The following is a 19,810-nucleotide window of genomic DNA, read 5'->3' on the forward strand; positions in this document are numbered from 1 at the left end:
GGAAGCTGCCTGAGGTAAACCATTCTTCTGAACGTAGAGGTGTAGCATACATAGTGTGGCATGATTGGCCGTAGACTCTTGACGAGGTATAAACAATTCCAAACGTTCCCATGATGTCCAGGTCAATTCCAATGACACAGGGAAGATACTAGAAAGAGAGCGGGCTTTGGTTGAAGGGCCAATCGTGTGCACCACCGAAGGAAGCACTCGGAGACAAGAGAAGTGTGATAGGCCGTCGCCAATAAGACTCTCCTCCATGTCATAGTTGATCAAAACAAAATGCACTATGTGTGTTATTTCGCTGATGGAAATTTACTGCGCATAGGCAAAGATAATTATGTTCTGGTTTTTGACCACAGATGTACGTGAATAGCGGTTTCTAATCTTTTTGGCCGCTCTGAACGGGCATGTAGTTTCAAATCCGTACAGTATGAGAGTGCATTTACCATTTAACCATACTGTGTACCTGCAGTAAGGTGGGACACTTTCTCTGTATCTCTGTTGAGTGCATTGTGTTGCCTCCGTGTATGAAATGCGCTATACTGTACAAATAAAGTTTGATTTGATCATTTGATTTGAGTGCACATTGTCAAATGATTCAGAATCGATTCATGAATCCCAAAATCGATCTTTTATTTAATGAATGAATGAATGAATAAATGAAGGTATGAATAGTTCATTAATTCATTCAATGACTCATTCATTCATTCATTTTTGGAAATCAGTATCAATACCCAGCCCTAGTATTGGTGTGTTGCATAACTTGGCAGTCATGTAATTAAGGTTACAGCTAAAAACAACAGGTTTTAGTAACACTAACCAAATCGATATTGAATCGAATCGAGATAATCGATTCTGAACCTTGTGAATCGTAATCGAATCGATTCTTGAAATTCGACACGATACCCAGCCCTATTCAATTGTCTATTCAAACTTTATTGTTTCATATCTCACTCTTGGAATACATTACTGACATAATTTGCACGTGCAGTAATAAATATGCACAACAGAAGCACCCCCACTCCGCCCCCTTCCCCACAATCCTCAGCACCGTCATGGCCGACTCGTCCTCTTCCTGGTTCTCGGTTAGGAACTGTTATGCGTTTATCTGGGCTGGGCTTCCCTTTTAGAAACGAAAAAACCTCCGCCCTCCTGGTATCCCGGCTTCTTCTAGAGGCTTCTCCTGGTTAGGGAAGACAGAAAGGGTGTGTGTGTGTGTGTGTGTGTGTGTGTGTGTGTGTGAAGGTGGGAGGAGGTCGGGGGCTTGTGCTTGTGTGAGCGGTAGAGAGGGGACCGGAGGTCACGGCTTCTGGCTGGTGAAGAAGGTCCTGGTCTCTCCGCAGCTGGGATTGACGCACATGGGGCAGCGCAGGGTCAGCTGACGGGAGCACGCCTCGTCGGACTGGAGGTGAGACTGGACCAGGGCGGCCAGGGCCTGAGGAGGGCAGAACACAGCAGGTGAGGGCCGGACCTAACAGAACCTCTCTATTAGCTGGGCCTGATAGAACCTCTCTATGAACTGGGCCTGATAGAACCTCTCTATAAGCTGGGCCTGATGGAACCTCTCTATGAGCTGGGCCTGATGGAACCTCTCTATGAGCTGGGCCTGATAGAACCTCTCTATGAGCTGGGCCTGATGGAACCTCTCTATGAGCTGGGCCTGATAGAACCTCTCTATGAGCTGGGCCTGATAGAACCTCTCTATGAGCTGGGCCTGATGGAACCTCTCTATGAGCTGGGCCTGATAGAACCTCTCTATGAGCTGGGCCTGATAGAACCTCTCTATGAGCTGGGCCTGATGGAACCTCTCTATGAGCTGGGCCTGATAGAACCTCTCTATGAGCTGGGCCTGATAGAACCTCTCTATGAGCTGGGCCTGATAGAACCTCTCAATGAGCTGGGCCTGATAGAACCTCTCTATGAGCTGGGCCTGATGGAACCTCTCTATGAGCTGGGCCTGATGGAACCTCTCTATGAGCTGGGCCTGATAGAACCTCTCTATGAGCTGGGCCTGATAGAACCTCTCTATGAGCTGGGCCTGATGGAACCTCTCTATGAGCTGGGCCTGATAGAACCTCTCTATAAGCTGGGTCAGGCATAAACACAGAACCTCTCTATGAGCTGGACCTGATGGAACCTCTTTATGAGCTCTATTCACACGCCAAAAATGGCGGGGCCGATCGCACTCACCCACGCGGATGAGACAGATCTAAGCCCCGCCCCTGTCTTGTCTTACAACAGGTGACATTGTGGCGCGCCATCACGGTGCCAGACCGCCAGACCCGGTCCAGAAGCATATCACCCAGGTGCCGTGCTGGATAAAGAACCCCCGATCGGAGGGGTCTGTGGGAGTCTGGCTGGGGGGGGGGGGGTGTCTGGGGGGTCCGGGGCAAGGCGGACCAGGCGGCGGTCGTACTACCGCAAGTCAGCTGAAACGCCCCGATTGATCCGGCCGCTCCTTAATAAACCTTCTAAAGCTGCCGGTTACTTTTCACATAACCTGCACAACTGCCCGAGTGGCTGCCCTTTGAGAGAGAGACAAGGGGGGGGGTCAATCCCGTTATTGACCAGCTGCTCCCAGGAGCATTATTCCCAGCTCCAGCACCAAGCAGCATGGTGCTTGTCCTCTCGACAAATTACCCCAGCAGAGAGAGCAGGGGGTCGGGGGTCAAACTCTCTGGGGGGGGGGGGTCAGTTTCTGAATGGCGCACCGTCCAATACCCTTCCTCTTCTTGTAGAAGCGCCATTTTAGCAGGCTGTGATCGAGGGAGAGAAGCTGCACTTCTCAGGAATCGGAGGACTTAGAGCTATGCTAGTATTACCTTGTAATATGCTGCTGTTGTGTTTATATTTTGCTACTCTTGCACTTTGGCTTCAGCACTAGATGATGTTCTTAGTCACGTTTAGAAAGGAGATGCCCTTGTGAGTTCTGGCAAGTAGTAGTTCACTGACTACCTATGTTACATGCAATCATTTAAAGTTGCTTAGGATAAAAGTGTCTGCAAAACGACTGCAGTGTAATGTAATAACGGGAGAGCCCAAATGAATCACTACTAGGGCTGAGTATCGAGTCGAATTTCAAGAATCGATTATCACGATTCGATTCGATTCAATATCGATTCGGTTAGTGTTACTAAAACCAGTTTTTTTTTAGCTGTAACCTTAATTACATGACTGGCAAGTTATGCTACACATCAATACTAGGGCGGGATATCAATACTGATTTCCAAGAATGAATGAATGAATCATTGAATGAATTAATGAACTATTCATTCCTTAATTTATTAATTCATTCATTAAATAAAAGATCGATTTTGGGATTCATGAATCGATTCTGAATCATTTGATTCAGAATCGATGAATCGATTTTTTTAACCCAGCCCTATTGGCTACCACGGGTCTTTATGTCCGTCCTGAACGGAACACAGCATGAGGCACCGATGACACGTCCGTCACCACTTACCTTAAAAAACAGGGGGTTGCCATTCAAAGACTCCGCCCTCCTGATGTTCTCTACACCACACTGAGAGAGAGACAGAGAGAGAGACAGATAAAGTGAGAGAGACAGAGAGAGACAGAGAGAGAGAGAGAAAGAGAGAGAAAGAAAGAGAGAGAGAGAGAGAAAGAGAAAGAGAGAGAAAGAGAGAGAAAGAGAGACAGAGAGAGAGAGAGAGAAAGAGAGAGACAGAGAGAGAGAGAAAGAGAGAGAGACAGAGAAAGAGAGAAAGAGAGAGAGAGAGAGAGGAGAGAGAGAAAGAGAGAGAGTTACCTCATGATCTAACCAGCCAGGGTCTAATAAGTGTGAATGTCTCACTCTCCTAAACCAGGCGTGCCCAACACGACCGCAGAGCCCAGCAAGCTACGAACACACGGCTCGGAACCAAGATGACCGTTACCCGTTAAGACTAAACTCTGTATAACAACAAAGTTAATGTTCCTCGGACTTCCAGTGTGAAGTAATTAGTAGTTTGATTAATAAATGTGTTCTTTGATTTTGAAACGGTAGTCTCAATGTTGTTGTTGTTGTTATTTCGGTACATCTTTTTAAGATAAGATGACATTAATGAGACATGTGAATTGAAACCTAGCCGATGTCTAATGACATGTCAGAAGAGCCAAAAAGGTGTGGGCACCCCTGTCCTAAACAGCTCGCCCCAGTACTGAGAATACAGACTGGGTACAATAACAAGGTGCTTCTATAGAGGAAAAGAGCCCAGATCAACAGGTGTGTCTGGCGCTGGGGCAGGGGTTTGATGCCAGGGAGGGAGAGAGAGACAGGGGGAGAGAGAGGGAGAGAGAGAGAGAGAGGGAGGGAGAGAGAGAGGGAGGGAGAGAGAGAGAGGGATGGAGGGAGGGAGAGAGACAGGGGGAAAGGGAGGGAGAGAGAGAGACAGAGAGAGACAGAGAGAGAAAGAGAAAGAGAGAGAGAGAGAGAGGCGAGGGCCAGGCCAGCGGGCACCACTCTGATTGATCTGTGGTTCCACTGGTGCCAACACTCCTCCAGTCTGGGGGGGGGGGGGGGGGGGGGGGGCACCCGGCTCTGATGCTCTTGCGCTGCGACTAGTGAACTGATCGGCTCAATTCCTCTTGCCATCTTTTTCCCCCCCGACTATCAATGCACGCGCATACTGATCCAGCCATGCATACAGATCCAGCCATGCATTCAGATCCAGCCATGCATACAGATCCAGCCATGCATACAGATCCAGCCATGCATTCAGATCCAACCATGCATTCAGATCCAGTCACGCATTCAGATCCAACCATGCATTCAGATCCAGCCACGCATTCAGATCCAGCCATGCATTCAGATCCATCCATGCATTCAGATCCAGCCATGCATCGACAACATCAGATCCACGCGCTCCGTTGGCCCGATCCATGTCGACAATCACAGACTCTTTCTTCTTCACTTTCTATGTAAATCGCTTTTATAGGCAGGCTCTCGACCCCCCCCCCCTCCTCCCTAAAAACATTTCTCATCGGATCATGCAGGTGACCTATTTTGGATTCAAAGCGGCGAATTTCACTGAAAGGTGGAAAGTTTGCGTGGCTGATAGTATGTTTGTAGAAGGAAGCGAACTCAACAGCTCCTACACACAGACCTCAGCTGGATGGGGGGACAACCGTGACGATCTAAAACACACTGACGCGACGGTAGTAGAGATATAATGGTATGAAAATGTCATATCACGATCATAGTGTAGTGACCATAATGATCAGTTATCAGTATTATAAAATGTGCTGAAAATTTACTAAAACTACTGATAAACACACTGAAATAATTTCACCAAGTTTTATATTGAAAACCACATAAAATTAGCAGCACTATGCACTTTTTGTTTGCATCAACTGTAAAATAATGCGTCTTGGAGAGTGTTGCTAACTTTGGTTGACACTAGACAGTATTTACAGATTTTTTCAAAGCGCAGAAATCAAACACGGTTTTAGTGATAATTTTATCCCGATAAATTGAATCGAATTTTATCGCGGTTTATCATCATACCGGTTATTGTTACATCCCTAGACGTTGGCATCCGCCGGCGCAGCCCGGCTAAGAGAGAGTCCACCTGCTCATTGTCCTCGGGTCAGAACCGCTCACCTCCTCGCCCAGCTCCTGAGAGTACTCGATGTCCAGCTCGTGGAGGGTCTCGATGTGGTCGCTGGTGAAGGCAATGGGCACCAGGAGCAGGTTCTTCTTGCCGCGCTCGCACAGGCCCTTGATCACCTCGTCTGTCTGGGGCCCCAGCCACGCCATGGGGCCCAGCTGGGGGGGACAGGGACACACACCAGGTGGATTAGATCTGTGTGTGTGTGTGTGTGTGTGTGGAGAGGAGGGTGTTCAAACTGATGTTCTGGCAAGCATGGGGGGGCTATGAAAGGAACAGCTCCTTCCCACCTCCAGGCCTTGGTCAAACTCTACACCCCCTCCTGACCACTACGCTCTGCTACCTCAAGGCAACTGGTTGCCCTGTCACTCCGAGGCCCCTGCGGTCGATCGACGCGGTCACGGCTCTTCTCTGTCCTGGCCCCGCAGTGGTGGAACGAACTGCCCACTGATGTCAGGACAGCAGAGTCACTGCCCATCTTTCGCCGCAGGCTCAAAACTCACCTCTTCAAGAAGTACTACCAGGATCCACCCTCTTAAGCACCTATTGTATTTTTAGTTTGCTATTCTTCACTTTGCCTTCAGCACTAGATTATGCTTAGTCACTTGTTTTAGAAAGGAGAAGCACTTAATACTTTAATGTAGTGTGTGTGTGTGTATGTGTGTGTGTGTAAAAAATCTCTTTGTAAAAAATAAAAAGGTCATCTTAAAAAGCAGTGTGTCTGCTGGACTGGTGTCACATGTTCTTACAGAATGCTTAACTCTGATGACGTACAGTCGGTTCACTTAATCTTGACAAATGTACTCATTGTAAGTTGCTTTGAAGAAATTACTATAATGTAAAATGTAATGATTCTAAAAAAAGAATAGCTCTTAGGTGCAGTACCTTCTCGTGACCACTGGGTGTCACTGTAGGTTCATATATAAGACTTTGATGGCATTAGGGCTGAAACTATGGAAATCTTTAATTGAGATCTCAAGACGTACCTTTTGAGCCTAGCCTACAATCACTAGCCAGGACCTAGAGACACAGGAAGGCAGCCTCCAGCCTGCCTGTGAATCCTCTGTATACATGTGTACAGGTGTATATCCTGTTATGCACTGTGTATATATTTAGATGTGTATACAGATGCTGGTTGCCCTGCAACTGGCACGTTCTGTTTTAATATCTGTGTTGCTTTTATGGCTCAGCGTGCTACTAACCCTTTTCTGCCTCCCCTCTCCCTAGTGCCTCCCTCTCTCCCTCCTACCTTCTAACCAGGTCCAGTGGATGCCCCAGTCACCTGCAGACCACCCTGAGTCTGATAGATACCCCCGTGTCTGCTGTGGATGTCCAGTACAGCCACTAACCCTGTACTCCTCCATAGTGTCTCCCCCCCGCCCCCCCCAAACGTCCTTGGCCAAGGTCCACCTAATGGCTCCTGGAAAGGCCCCCTGCCTCCCCATGACTAGCTCCTTCCCACTCTGTCGTTTAATCAATCAATCAATCAAAGCTTTATTTGTATAGCGCATTTCATACCCAGAGGCAACACAATGCGCTTTACAGAGAACAAGGGAGGTGGGCATACGTCCCACCCCTACATATTCCAGAGGGAAGCAAAAAAACAGTATCACCCGGGGGCCAGATAAGTGAGCTGTAAAAATTCTTCCCTGACCCCTCTCAACAATGCGATCAAGCAAGCTCCTGGAGTATGTTTGTCTACCGGCTAAGAACATTTATAAAGCAATAAATAACATTAAATTACATTTTCAGAGTAAGAGAGGCTAATAACACCATAGGAGAGACATGGCAAACACTGGTGTGTCTGTGTGTGCGTGAATGTGCCTGGGCCCAGACAGAGGCAGGGGTCAGGGGTAGGGTCGGGGTAGGAAAAGGATACAGACCCGGGTTAGGGTGAGGGGAAGGGGATCTGAGCCCAGGACTGGTGTATGTCTGTGTGTGTGTGAGTGTGCCTGGGTCCAGGTAGAGGCAGGGGTAGGGTGGGGGTAGGAAGAGGATACGGACCCGGGTTAGGGTGAGGGGAAGGGGGTACTGGGCCCAGGCCTAAAGCCGGAAGTGGACTGGTGTATGTCTGTGTGTACAGTACGTGTGTATGTGTTAACTAATTTGCTGCGACATCTGCAACAGACACAGGGGTATCTATCGGACTCAGGGTGGTCTGCTGGTGACAGTGGGGCATCCACTGGACCTGGTTAGAAGATAAGAGGGAGAGAGAGAGGCACTAGGGAGAGGGGAGGCAGAACAGGGTTAGTAGCACACAGAGCCATATATAGAGCAAGACATTACGTCAAACTACATTTTCAGAGCAAGAAAGGCTAAGAGCATCATGGGAGAGGTGTGGCAAACACTGATGTGTGTCTGTGTGTGTGTGCGTGCCTGGGCCCAGATAGAGGCAGGGGTTGGGGTAGGGTGGGGGTAGGAAAAGGATACGGACCCGGGTTAGGGTGAGGGGGAGGGGATCTGAGCCCAGGACTGGTGTATGTTAGCTGTCCCTATCCAGCCAACCCCACCCCTTTTTACCCTTGTCTCTCTGCTTTCTGTCTCCTCACCTCTGCTTTGCAACATTCTCTATGAGCCTGTTCTGCTAAGTGCTTACTGTGCTTTGTTATATTAAATATCATATTAGAGACTACAGTGATAGCTAACACATAATGGCCGACCATGTAGGCAACATCTCTGTAACTATTTGTGCACTCTCCTGTTAGTCATGTCTCTCTTATGAAGTATTTAGCCCATGTTTACTGCTCTGTATACTGTATGTTCTTAGCCGATAGATAAACATTTTCCAGGAACTTGCTCGATCGTCTCGTTGAGAGAGCTCAGGGAAGAATTTTTACAGCTCACTTTTCTGGCCCCTGGGTGAAACTGTTTCTTTGCTTCCCTCTGGGATATGTAGGGGTGGGAACAATGCACACCCCCCCCCGTCTGCGTGCATGTGTGTGTGTGAGTCTCTGTGTGTATGTGTGTGAGTCTGCGTGTGTGTGCGTGTGTGTGTGTGAGTCTGCGTGTGTGTGTGTGTGAGTCTGTGTGTGTGGGAGTGTGTGTGTGTGAGTCTGCGTGTGTGTATGTATGTGTGTGTGTGTGTGTGTGTGTGTGTGTGTGTGTGTGTGTGTGTGTGTGTGTGTACCCGTGACTGCCAGACCAGGCGGTAGGGGTTGCAGTATCCCAGCCTCTCCATCACCCTCTGGACCGTGGCTCCAACCTCCTGGGGATAGGGGTCTCCACGGTTCACCACCTACACACACACACACGCACACACACACAACAGACAGCATGCACGCACACACGCGCACACACGCAAGCACACACACACACACAACACAGACAGCATGCACGCACACACGCACACACACACACACACCACAGACACACACGCAAGCACACACGCAACATACACACACACACGCAAGCACACACACAACATAGACAGCATGCACGCACGCACACACACACACAACACACACACAAAATACACACATGCACACACACACACACAAAATACACACATTCACACACACACACACACACACACACACACAACACACACGCACGCACACACACACTCAAATTGTAATTGCTTTCATTAACTTTGCATCAACTCTGCACGTTCTGTGTATTGGTAGATAGGTAGGTAGTATGGTACTATATATTATATTTCAATGCACTTTGTATTTCAAACAACTTTATATTCTTTTTATTCTTTTTTTGGTATAATTGTATTGACCCCAGGGATCCCTTATAACAGATCTTTTTCTCGATGTGAATCCCTACTTAAACAAAAATAAACAACAACACAGAAAACACACAACACAAGACGACACACAGGGCTACTAGTACCAGTGGATGTGAACAGACTCCTTCTAGGCACGTTAGATTCACCCTGTCTAGCGCACCAGCCGGGGTTAAGATAAGTGGAAGACTAAGAGAAGAGCATTACCACCACTCAGCTAGCACATCAGGACGAGTAAACCGAGTGCGCCTTAAAGGGGAATGCTCGTTTTTGACAACCTGGACATTATTTACGGCATATTATAAGATGTTTGACTCACCGAGATCACTTTGGTGTAATTCGGAGGCCTGTAGAATACATTTTAAATCCAGCGCGAGCCAGTATATCCATGTAATGGCGGCGGGCGGGGCACTGAGAATGCAGCTTCTAAAAAATCTATTATCTGCCGCGAAACGGTTGTTTTCATCAATCTGTCTTTATGAATCGCTAGTTGTGCTTGCATAGAGCGAGGGCTTGTTGTGGTTTTTCACATGCCTCTAATATGATATTTAGAAACGTCATTAAAAACAAAATAGCTTCCCCACTTGCTCCAGCACGCATGCGCACAGCGCGCAGACTGGCTATTCTCCGTTACGTCTGTAGGCTACACTCGCGGCTCACATTCTCTACTCTACGATTTTAAATTTCTTCTACAGGCCTCCGAATTACACTAAAGTTATCTCGGTGAGTCAAACGTCTTATAATATGCCGTAAATAAGGTCCAGGTTGTCAAAAACGAGCATTCTCCTTTAAAGCCCACAGCTGTGTCTGGGTCAGAGGTCAGCGTGTACTCACGGTCATGGGGAGTGAGTGAGCCGAGAACAGGATCACCACGTCTTCTCTCTTCTCCGGGGGGAACTTCTGCAGCTCATTAAGGACGTGTTCTGCAAAGCACTGCGCAGACAGCAGGGAAAAGAAGGTCACACTGGAGCAGACAGGGGAGAGAAGGTCACACTGGAGCAGACATGGGAAAGAAGGTCACACTGGAGCAGACAGGGGAAAGAAGGTCACACTGGAGCAGACAGGGGAAAGAAGGTCACACTGGAGCAGACAGGGGAAAGAAGGTCACACTGGAGCAGACAGGGGAAAGAAGGTCACACTGGAGCAGACAGCAGGGGAAAGAAGGTCACACTGGAGCAGACAGGGGAAAGAAGGTCACACTGGAGCAGACAGGGGAGAGAAGGTCACACTGGAGCAGACAGGGGAAAGAAGGTCACACTGGAGCAGACAGCAGGGGAAAGAAGGTCACACTGGAGCAGACAGGGGAAAGAAGGTCACACTGGAGCAGACAGGGGAGAGAAGGTCACACTGGAGCAGACAGGGGAAAGAAGGTCACACTGGAGCAGACAGCAGGGGAAAGAAGGTCACACTGGAGCAGACAGGGGAAAGAAGGTCACACTGGAGCAGACAGGGGAGAGAAGGTCACACTGGAGCAGACAGGGGAGAGAAGGTCACACTGGAGCAGACAGGGGAAAGAAGGTCACACTGGAGCAGACAGGGGAAAGAAGGTCACACTGGAGCAGACAGGGGAAAGAAGGTCACACTGGAGCAGACAGCAGGGGAAAGAAGGTCACACTGGAGCAGACAGGGGAAAGAAGGTCACACTGGAGCAGACAGGGGAGAGAAGGTCACACTGGAGCAGACAGGGGAAAGAAGGTCACACTGGAGCAGACAGGGGAAAGAAGGTCACACTGGAGCAGACAGGGGAAAGAAGGTCACACTGGAGCAGACAGCAGGGGAAAGAAGATCACACTAGAGCAGCATTTCTGTAATTTAATTCAAAAAGTGAAACTTTCATATATTATAGATTCATTACACATGTAGTGAAATATTTCAAGGCTGACTGCCTCCATGCCACGCTCCACGTTGATGCAGTAATTTGTGCAAAAGGACCCCCGACCATGTATTGAGTGTATAAATGAACATAATGAACATACTGTACAATCATAAAGATTAAAACAAAAAAGGCTTGAAATATTTCATTTTGTGTAATGGATCTAGAATACATCACAAAATCATTGTTTGAATTAAATTACGGAAAATAATGGACTTTTTCCACAATATTCTTTGTCTTTGTCCTGTCTTGTCTTGCACGTTTATGCACCAACAGTCCAAAGCCAGTTCCTCGTTTGTGAAAACCTACTTAGCAATAAAACCAGTTCTGATTCCGAGGTGGGTGTGGTTTGCATTTTTGGGAACAGCCCATTGGTTGGATTGCGCCAGACAGGAACAATCAAGCACAGATGAGCAATTGGAGCCAGCTCTGCTAATAATCCAGGACAAGATGTCCTGTCCGGCTGTGGCTCAGTTGGTAGAGCGGGTCGTCCAATGATTGTAGGGTCGGCGGTTCGAATCCCGCCTCCTCCTGTCCACATGTCGAAGTGTCCTTGAGCAAGACACTGAACCCCAAATTGCTCCCAATGAGCAGGTTAGCACCTTGCATGGCAGCTACCGCCATTGGTGTGAGAATGTGTGTGTGAATGGGTGAATGAGAGGCCATTGTAAAGCGCTTTGGATAAAAGCGCTATATAAGTGCAGTCCATTTACCATTTACCATTTGAATATGGCAGAGCACCTGCTTATAACTAGGGATGTGCGCAGCGACTATTGTCACTGACGACTAGACGGTGGTTTTGTAACCGATTACACGACTAGTCTAAAAACAGGATTCCCAAGTTTCTACAACAAGTGCTAGTTAGAAAAATTGAGGATGTTTCTCAAACTCTGCAAGCTAAGATGCATGACTATTCTTGATGTTTCCCAACCACTCAGCAGAAGACAATTTGCACGCGTTGCGCAGGGCTGTCACACACTCTCCTTTGTTTGAAAGTGCAAAACAGTAGTTCAGCCTGTCCTTACAGCTTATTACTTAGCAAAGATATCAATGTGATATATTTTGTTTAATTGAAGAAGAGTAGGCTAGCCTATAGCCTGTAATGTTTCAGTAGGCTAAAACTTGATTTCACATAAAGACCGCGGATGTCAGAGAGGGCAATAACCTTCGAAGGCAAACGTTATTATTTAAACATTGGTCCACAAAGAATGATGCAAATAATAAAGTGAAAGAAATAATAGCCTACTGTGCAAATATGTTTTATATGGACCTGCATCTCGCTCCAAGTCTGGTTTGGCTATTTAAAACACAGAGTACTTTCTGACAGTTGCTTTGATGTATACTAGTATGCATAAACCTATGTTTTGCGAATTTAATGGTCTGCCTCCTTCAGAGTTCAACTCTGCAATTAGGCTGTGAAAGCGAGCGCACCTCTTGGAATCTAGTCATAGCCTATTGTTGCACAGATTTCCGTCACGTCTTGACTTTCACAAACCAAATGATTAGGCTACATTAATTAATATGAGCACACTTTAGTGGCAATGTGCCATGCAACCCTGATCATTGAATAGCATAAGTTAAATTACTATAATATTAAAGACCGCGGATGTCAGACGATAGGCTATGTATTAGGCGTATTAGGCGTATAGGCGCCAAATCCGGAGCTCCCATACAAAAGGAACGCAGCATAAACAATAGAGATTGCGCAGATGAATGAATGAGGTGACTAATTATAGGTGACTAGCAAAAGCTGCGCCGTTTAAACGACTAGTCGCGCACATCCCTACTTATAACCTTCCTGAAGACGACAGGTTGTGGGTGAATTTCGGTCATTCAGAACACCACTGTGTTCTGACGCTTTAACTATTACTGAATGTCCTCTGCCTGTCATCATTCATTCATATATACATTTTCAGAAACCATACAGGCTTCAGTACTGTGTCATTTTTTTATTTTTTTTTTATTTTTTAATCTTATGTTATTTTGCATTCTTACTTTTTAACTTGCCCTTTGCACTGTCCTGTCTGGTCCCTGCACCCTATCCAATGTCGTCTCCGTGTTATGCACCACATCCGAAAACAAATTCCTAGTATGTTGAAAAACTACAATGGCAATAAAATGAATTGTGATTCTTCCGATTGGGATTGCTAGACACGGCCTCAGCCTAGTTCTGGACCAGGAAGTACTCATTGCCCAGCGAGGAGTTTGGTTGCCATGGTGATCTGCATAGCGACAACACACTCGGTAGCCAAAACAGCATCTCACTGAATTACAAAAGACACTGAAGTTGACTTGCCTTCAAATCCAAAAACGGATGAGCTCGTTAGGAAACATGTACTGTTTGGGCAAACGTGTTTGAGTAAGAACTGCCTAAAAGTTGAGGACACGTCGACAGCATTTCTGGGTACTGAGAGGCCAGGATCTCACCTCCACAAGCAGAGGGTGTGTGGGCCAGCGGTCGATGACACTCCACCTCATCTTCGGACTGTCTGCTCTGTTGCTATAGTAACGCGAGATGGCGTTCAAACTGCTGCCTATTGGGAAAAACAAAGAGGAATGGTTACGACATACGCTACAGGTCTTTTGCAATGACCTGAAGTGGAACAGAAACATGATCCTTTGTGAACATGGTCAAAGAGAATAAGAGGGGAGGCTAATGTAACAGCTTTTCTCTACTGAAGCATTGTTTAACAACACGGCTTGGCTACAGCGACAGGGTTGAGCTTCAGAGACTGCTAACTCTATATGAGTGAGAGTAGGAGGGAGTGTTCAGTATCTAGAAGAATCCCTCTGTAGTTATCTGGCGCGGGCAGCATTGCCAGGAGGCTGGGTGCGGTGCTTTCACAGTCGCTGTGTTTCAGGAATGTTTTTTGCCAGATAAATGTCGTCTTATGCCGGCCTTTAACCTACTGACTTTCCCCCCAATTTCAAAGTCTCAGACAAAATTCCAAAGTGGTAATAAAATCTTGAGAGTCTTGCTGGAGGTGCTGCGCGTTCCCGTGATCACAGTCGTCGGTGTAAGGTGGTCTTAAAACTCCATTCTGTCTGGTCTTTGTCACGTCTTGGCCTTACGACAATATTAAACATGTTTGATATTCTCACAAGTCTTTAGTCTTGTCTTATGTAAATTGTGTGGTTCAATGACGTGACCATCATCAACAACCAAAAGGTGATTTGCAGAATCCTAGACTGTGACTTAATGTGAGAGGGTGTCAGATGACAGTCTTTTAAAAATATTGTTTAAGTTTTATCAAAGTCTTCTAGTGTATGGACAGCATTATTGTACTGAGGGTACCGGGTGACCAATCAGGTGGTCGAGCAGCTGTACTGAGGGTACTGGGTGACCAATCAGGTTATCTGTGGTCGAGCAGCTGTACTGAGGGTACTGGGTGACCAATCAGGTTACCTGTGGTCGAGCAGCTGTACTGAGGGTACTGGGTGAAGGCCACCGCCCTCTCCACCCCGTCCTTTTCCATCTCCTCGATGGCCTCCTCCGTCAGTGGATGAACGTAGCGGAAGCCGATGTAGAACTTGTGAGGAGCTGTCGACAGAGAAACGGAGAGAATGACACAAAGATGAGGGGACGCCGTTCATGTACTTACGCTACAGTGACATAGGGATATTGCAAGATGAAACAACTGTGGGATTTTATCTCAGCTCTCCATATTAAGACACGATTTTGTCTTAATATGGACAGCGATTCACTCCAAGTATGATACGCCTGCCTACTCCCCGCAGTGGTGGAACGAACTGCCCACTGACGTCAGGACAGCAGAGTCGCTGAACTGCCCACTGACGTCAGGACAGCAGAGTCGCTGAACTGCCCGCTGACGTCAGGACAGCAGAGTCGCTGAACTGCCCGCTGACGTCAGGACAGCAGAGTCTCTGCCCATCTTTCGTCACAGGCTCAAAACTCACCTCTTCAAGAAGCACCACAACGATCCTCCCTCTTAAGCACCTAATTTATTTTAGATTGCTATTCTTGCACTTTGCCTTCAGAACTAGATTATGCTCTTAGTCACTTGTTTTAGAAAGAAGATGCACTTGTTAGTTCTGGCAAGTAGTAGAACATTGGCTTTTCCTACGTTAAATGCTATTATTGTTAGTCGCTTTGGATAAAAGCGTCTGCTAAATAACTGTAATGTAATGTAATGTACTCAATGGCACGCCACCAATACGCCACCCTAGTTGCGCAGTGTGTGCACAGTCTTACACAAGAAACGGCTCTCAGCGACAAAGCTAATCGGCCTCTTATCAGTACGATGCGGTCGGGGTGTGTGGAGAGACACTCCTCGCTATCTCCTCCCCACGCCCAACACCAGCAGTTACTGGGGCCAGACAGGAGGCAACCAGCATGCACTTTAACATGTTATCCCTTGGATTCATGGTATTCTATAACCATAAATAAAAATCTATCAATCAATCAACAAGCCCTTAGAACTAAAACTGGACTGTTTAAAATATCTTCTTTTTTTTTTAACTCAGTGACATCGCAAATGAGCGCTTGGTCACCCTCAATGTATTTTCCTAAATATAGGTAATGAATGAATGAAAGAATGAAAGAATGAAAGAATGAAAGAATGAAAGAATGAAAGAAAGAAACGTCTTCGCTAGCACGGTCTCACCGGTCTCCGGGCTCATCTCGTCCAGGAGCTTGACCATCCCCTCTCCCTGCAGTGTCGTCCAGGCCTTGATGGGCGAGCCGCCCCCGATTTTGCTGTACTGCTCCTGGATCTTGCGAGTGCGTCGCTTGGCTATGAACGGGCCCAGCTTACTGCAAGTGGTAAGGAGTCGGAAAAGCATCGTCACAACTTGGGAGGACGTTCGGGAGGACGGAGACGCGCCAGAGAGAACGTGCGGCTCGTCATGAGTGCTGACACGCCGGAATCTCGTCTGGGGAGTTTAACCTTCTTACCTTCTAGCTGACCACAGAATGAGGATGACAATGACAATAGAATGAGCTTTAACCTACAACCTACTTCCTTATTTGTTTGTCCTTGTGTGTGTGTGTGTGTGTGTGTGTGTGTGTGTGCGTGCGTGCGTGCGTGCGTGCGTGCGTGCGTGCGTGCGTGCGTGCGCGCGTGTGGAATCACTTACTTCTGAACAGGAAGTGTCATCAAATCCCTGTCTTTGAAAAGCCTCAACAGGAAATCGTGAACGTCTGTGAGTTTCTCAGGGCCTCCCATGTTCAGCATGAGAATTCCAGTTTTGGGTTTCCTGTAAAATATGACACGGGAATATAAACATTTTAATTTGTAACAGGAGGAGAGTCAAACTAGGCCACCCGAAACTGAAGTGACACATCTCTCCCTGTCAGTGCATCTTAACTTGATGGCCCTTGGAAAGACCGGCTACAAGGAGAGATCAGCTTTTCACGTTGAAGGAAGCCCTGGACAGATGTCACCATCACTGGTGACTGACTTGCTGTACACATCTTGTACAGTGGGAGACAGGGAGACTGAGATGTCTGGTAATAAAGGCTCTATACTACACCTGTTTGGAGAGATCCGCACACTGATATCTCCCGGTTCACTTTATTAGAAAAAAAGCAACGTTTCGACCCTTAGGTCTTCATCAGGCAACTTCAAAGTTTCAAATGACAGGGGTCTGCCTGCCTGTCATTTGAAACTTTGAAGTTGCCCGATGAACATGTAAGGGTTGAAACGTTGCTTTTTTCCAATAAAGTGAACCGGGAGATATCAGTGTGCGGATCTCTCCTCTCTCCAAACGCATGTACTCTGAGATCCAGCACCTGGCCTACTAAGGTCGGATGTGCGCACAGCTCTTTTTGCCTTTTGTCAATACTACACCTGTTCTGCAGAGCTTCAGGGGAGGGTGAAGACGTCGGCTGGGCACACGCTGCGGCGGCTGCAGTCGACTGCGTTCTGGAAGATGCGCTCAGACAGAGGTTTACGGCACTGCTGCTGCGGGCAACTGAAGAACAACAAAAGTGACCATCTACACGTCAGTACACGACACACTGAGATCCTAAAGCATACCGACAAATATTTGCACCACATTATGTAGGGTAGGCAGTATGCACTAACAACCATGGGACCTACAGCGCTTGCTGAGTGGCGTGTGCACTGCTGTACGCGGCTGTGCATGCTAAGCGGCGCGGGGTTATGCAAGTTCAGAATGCATTGTGTAACGAGCACATTTTTCATCCTTATAGAGCCTAATCCTATGCATCCTACTAACGAGGATGAACCAAACGGGTTACTAGCACTAAAAACACGTGTAAGATTTGTGAGAAAAGCAAGGCTATCTGGTAGAGTAGGAATATAACAGCTTGCTCACGTAACGCTAGCCATGTTACTACAAGACTAGAACATAACGTTTGAAGTGACGTCGGTTTAGCATTGTAATCGCTTAAGACGGCTAACTAGATAAATATACTGGCTGTTGTAATCGGAAATCTGCACAAACATCGCGTTTTTTGTTTAGCATTTTTCATGACAACATAGCACGCATAGTTCTAACGTTTGACTCGTAACTTTCTCATTCACGAATCGACAAGTGAAGGTTATGCTAGCTAAAGCTACCACCGGCTCGAGACTCACTCTGAACTAGCCGACTCGCGCTGCCCCGTAACGTTACAGACATCATGTTATTCAGAGATGGTGGCGCCTATCCTTTCAGCGGCGGTTGTTAGTTCTTGTTGCCGGGAACTTCGATCCAATGTTTCGTTCTTTCGAGGACGGTCTTAAACCTCAAACTCATCAGGGCATCGACTCTGTGGGTACGGGTGTTGTTGACATCATGGTTGACATGCGTGCTTTTTTCTTTTTTTTTGCCCGAGTGAGACTGACGCTGCGTGACGAGCAGCACTGACTCCACCTACAAGCCCCATTCCCTTTGCATTCCAAGCTACTTGTATGGCAAGTGGTCAAAAGGAAAGCCAAGATTTATTTTGTTCAAAATTGAATCTGAATATTATATTAATATGTTGCATATAGGATAAAAAACACCAAAGTAAAGCAAACCCTGAATGTGTGTTTAGATTTACATGTGTAATGTATGTACGTATGTATGTATGTGTAAATAAATGTGTGAAATTAACTCCTGTTAATTCCCAGAAAATTCCCGTTAATTCCCATGGAAGGTTTTCAACTTTGAATATTCCCGGAATTTTGCAACAATAGTTTTGTTACGCTGATTGTCTGAAGGTGTTTGTCTGTCAAGGAAGTAGCCTCGCCCACTCAAATCAATTTGGGCGGCTGAAAGTCCAGACTCAGTGAAAACGTCAACATATTTTCATGAGTCTGGTTTACAGGCTATATTTCCCTGTCCCATCATAAAAAGTTTAATCCTCCTTCTACTTTAGAACACGTTTTGGGGTTCTGAGTCAGATTATGTGCATTTTGTTTTCATAAACAAATGCTGGAATAGAGCCGGAGGCAAAAAAAAAATCAATCTAATTATTCTGTTTTATTTATATTAACTAGCCTACTATTAATTGTTTATAGTGTGACGCAAACGTGTGTGCATGTCAATAGTTAATTTGTTTAAATAGCCTATTATTAGAAAATATTAGATATTTGTATTAGATATAGAAAACTTGTTTTCTTCTTGTTAGTAAAAGAAGGACCAATATCCTCGTAGCTGCTACTGCTTGTCGGACTGCCTGAACGTGAGAGGTGTGGCCAGCCAGGCAGATAACTACCAGAATGTGGAGCTGTCGCTACGTCAAGACTGTGCCAAGCCCAGCAGAGTGCTTACTGTGCTTTGTTATGATTCACTTAGATATCATATTAGAGACTACAGGGATAGCTAACACAATGGCCTACCATGTAGGCAACATCTCTATAACTATTTGTGCACTCTCCCGTTAGTCATGTCTCTCTTATGAAGTATCTAGCCTATGTTTACTGCTCTGTATATGTTCTTAGCCAATAGACAAACATTTTCCAGGAGCTTGCTTGATCGTCTCGTTGAGAGAGCTCACTTTTCTGGCCCCCGGGTGAAACGTTTTCTTTGCTTCCTGGAATATGCAGGGGTAGGACCAGGGCCGGCCCTAGCATTTCAGCAGCTCTAGGCGAGATTATGGAACACCTTCAGTTTCGTTTTGCTGACGGGGGGGGGGGGGGGGGGGGGGGGTGCTGCTGCGCGATTTGTTAACGGGGGAGGCGCCCGGCGCTGGGCGGAGGCGCCGCACCGCATTGCGAAGCGTAATAGAGACAGTAGGGATTACGGAATGAAATTATTTTAATAAAAATAAAAAATAATTTGTTTTGTTTTTTTTTTGGTGCTCCTTGGCCAGGCGCCCCTTGGCCATTTGGCGCCCTAGGCGACCGCCTATTTCGCCTATGCCTCGGGCCGGCCCTGGGTAGGACCTATGCCCACCCCCTCCATTGCTCTCTGTCAAGTGCATTGTGTTGCCTCTGTGTATGAAATGCGCTATACAAATAAAGTTTGATTTGATTTGAGGGCTGCTGGAGGCCAGCCAAAGCAGAGAGGATGAGCTGATCAGCCAGGGAAACTCGGCACAGCTGTTAACAAATCAAGCTCCGCCTTCAGGAGAGAGACGGCCAAGGTCTGCCACACTACAACAGGAAGTAGGGACTTTAAAGGAGTAGTAAAGGGAAAATGCATGTT

The 19,810-nt window shown here is 46.9% G+C and overlaps 1 protein-coding gene across 1 annotated transcript; it reads right to left on the reverse strand.

Moving 5' to 3' along the window:
• Nucleotides 1–1,022: 1,022 nt before the first annotated feature.
• On the reverse strand, nt 1,023–17,972 carry fech (ferrochelatase). The gene is made up of 11 exons (XM_084441588.1): nt 17,776–17,972; nt 17,023–17,146; nt 16,310–16,429; nt 15,838–15,986; nt 14,619–14,753; nt 13,640–13,746; nt 10,174–10,272; nt 8,737–8,844; nt 5,603–5,767; nt 3,464–3,523; nt 1,023–1,435 (listed from the first exon to the last, which is right to left on the reverse strand). Exons 1-11 carry the CDS (start codon nt 17,819–17,821, stop codon nt 1,301–1,303), a joined length of 1,248 nt encoding a protein of 415 aa, XP_084297714.1. The 5' UTR covers nt 17,822–17,972; the 3' UTR covers nt 1,023–1,300.
• Between the last annotated feature and the right edge of the window lie 1,838 nt (nt 17,973–19,810).

This window comes from Borostomias antarcticus (assembly GCF_949987555.1).
Source record: "Borostomias antarcticus genome assembly, chromosome: 8".
In the NCBI taxonomy this organism is placed as follows: Eukaryota; Metazoa; Chordata; class Actinopteri; order Stomiiformes; family Stomiidae; genus Borostomias; species Borostomias antarcticus.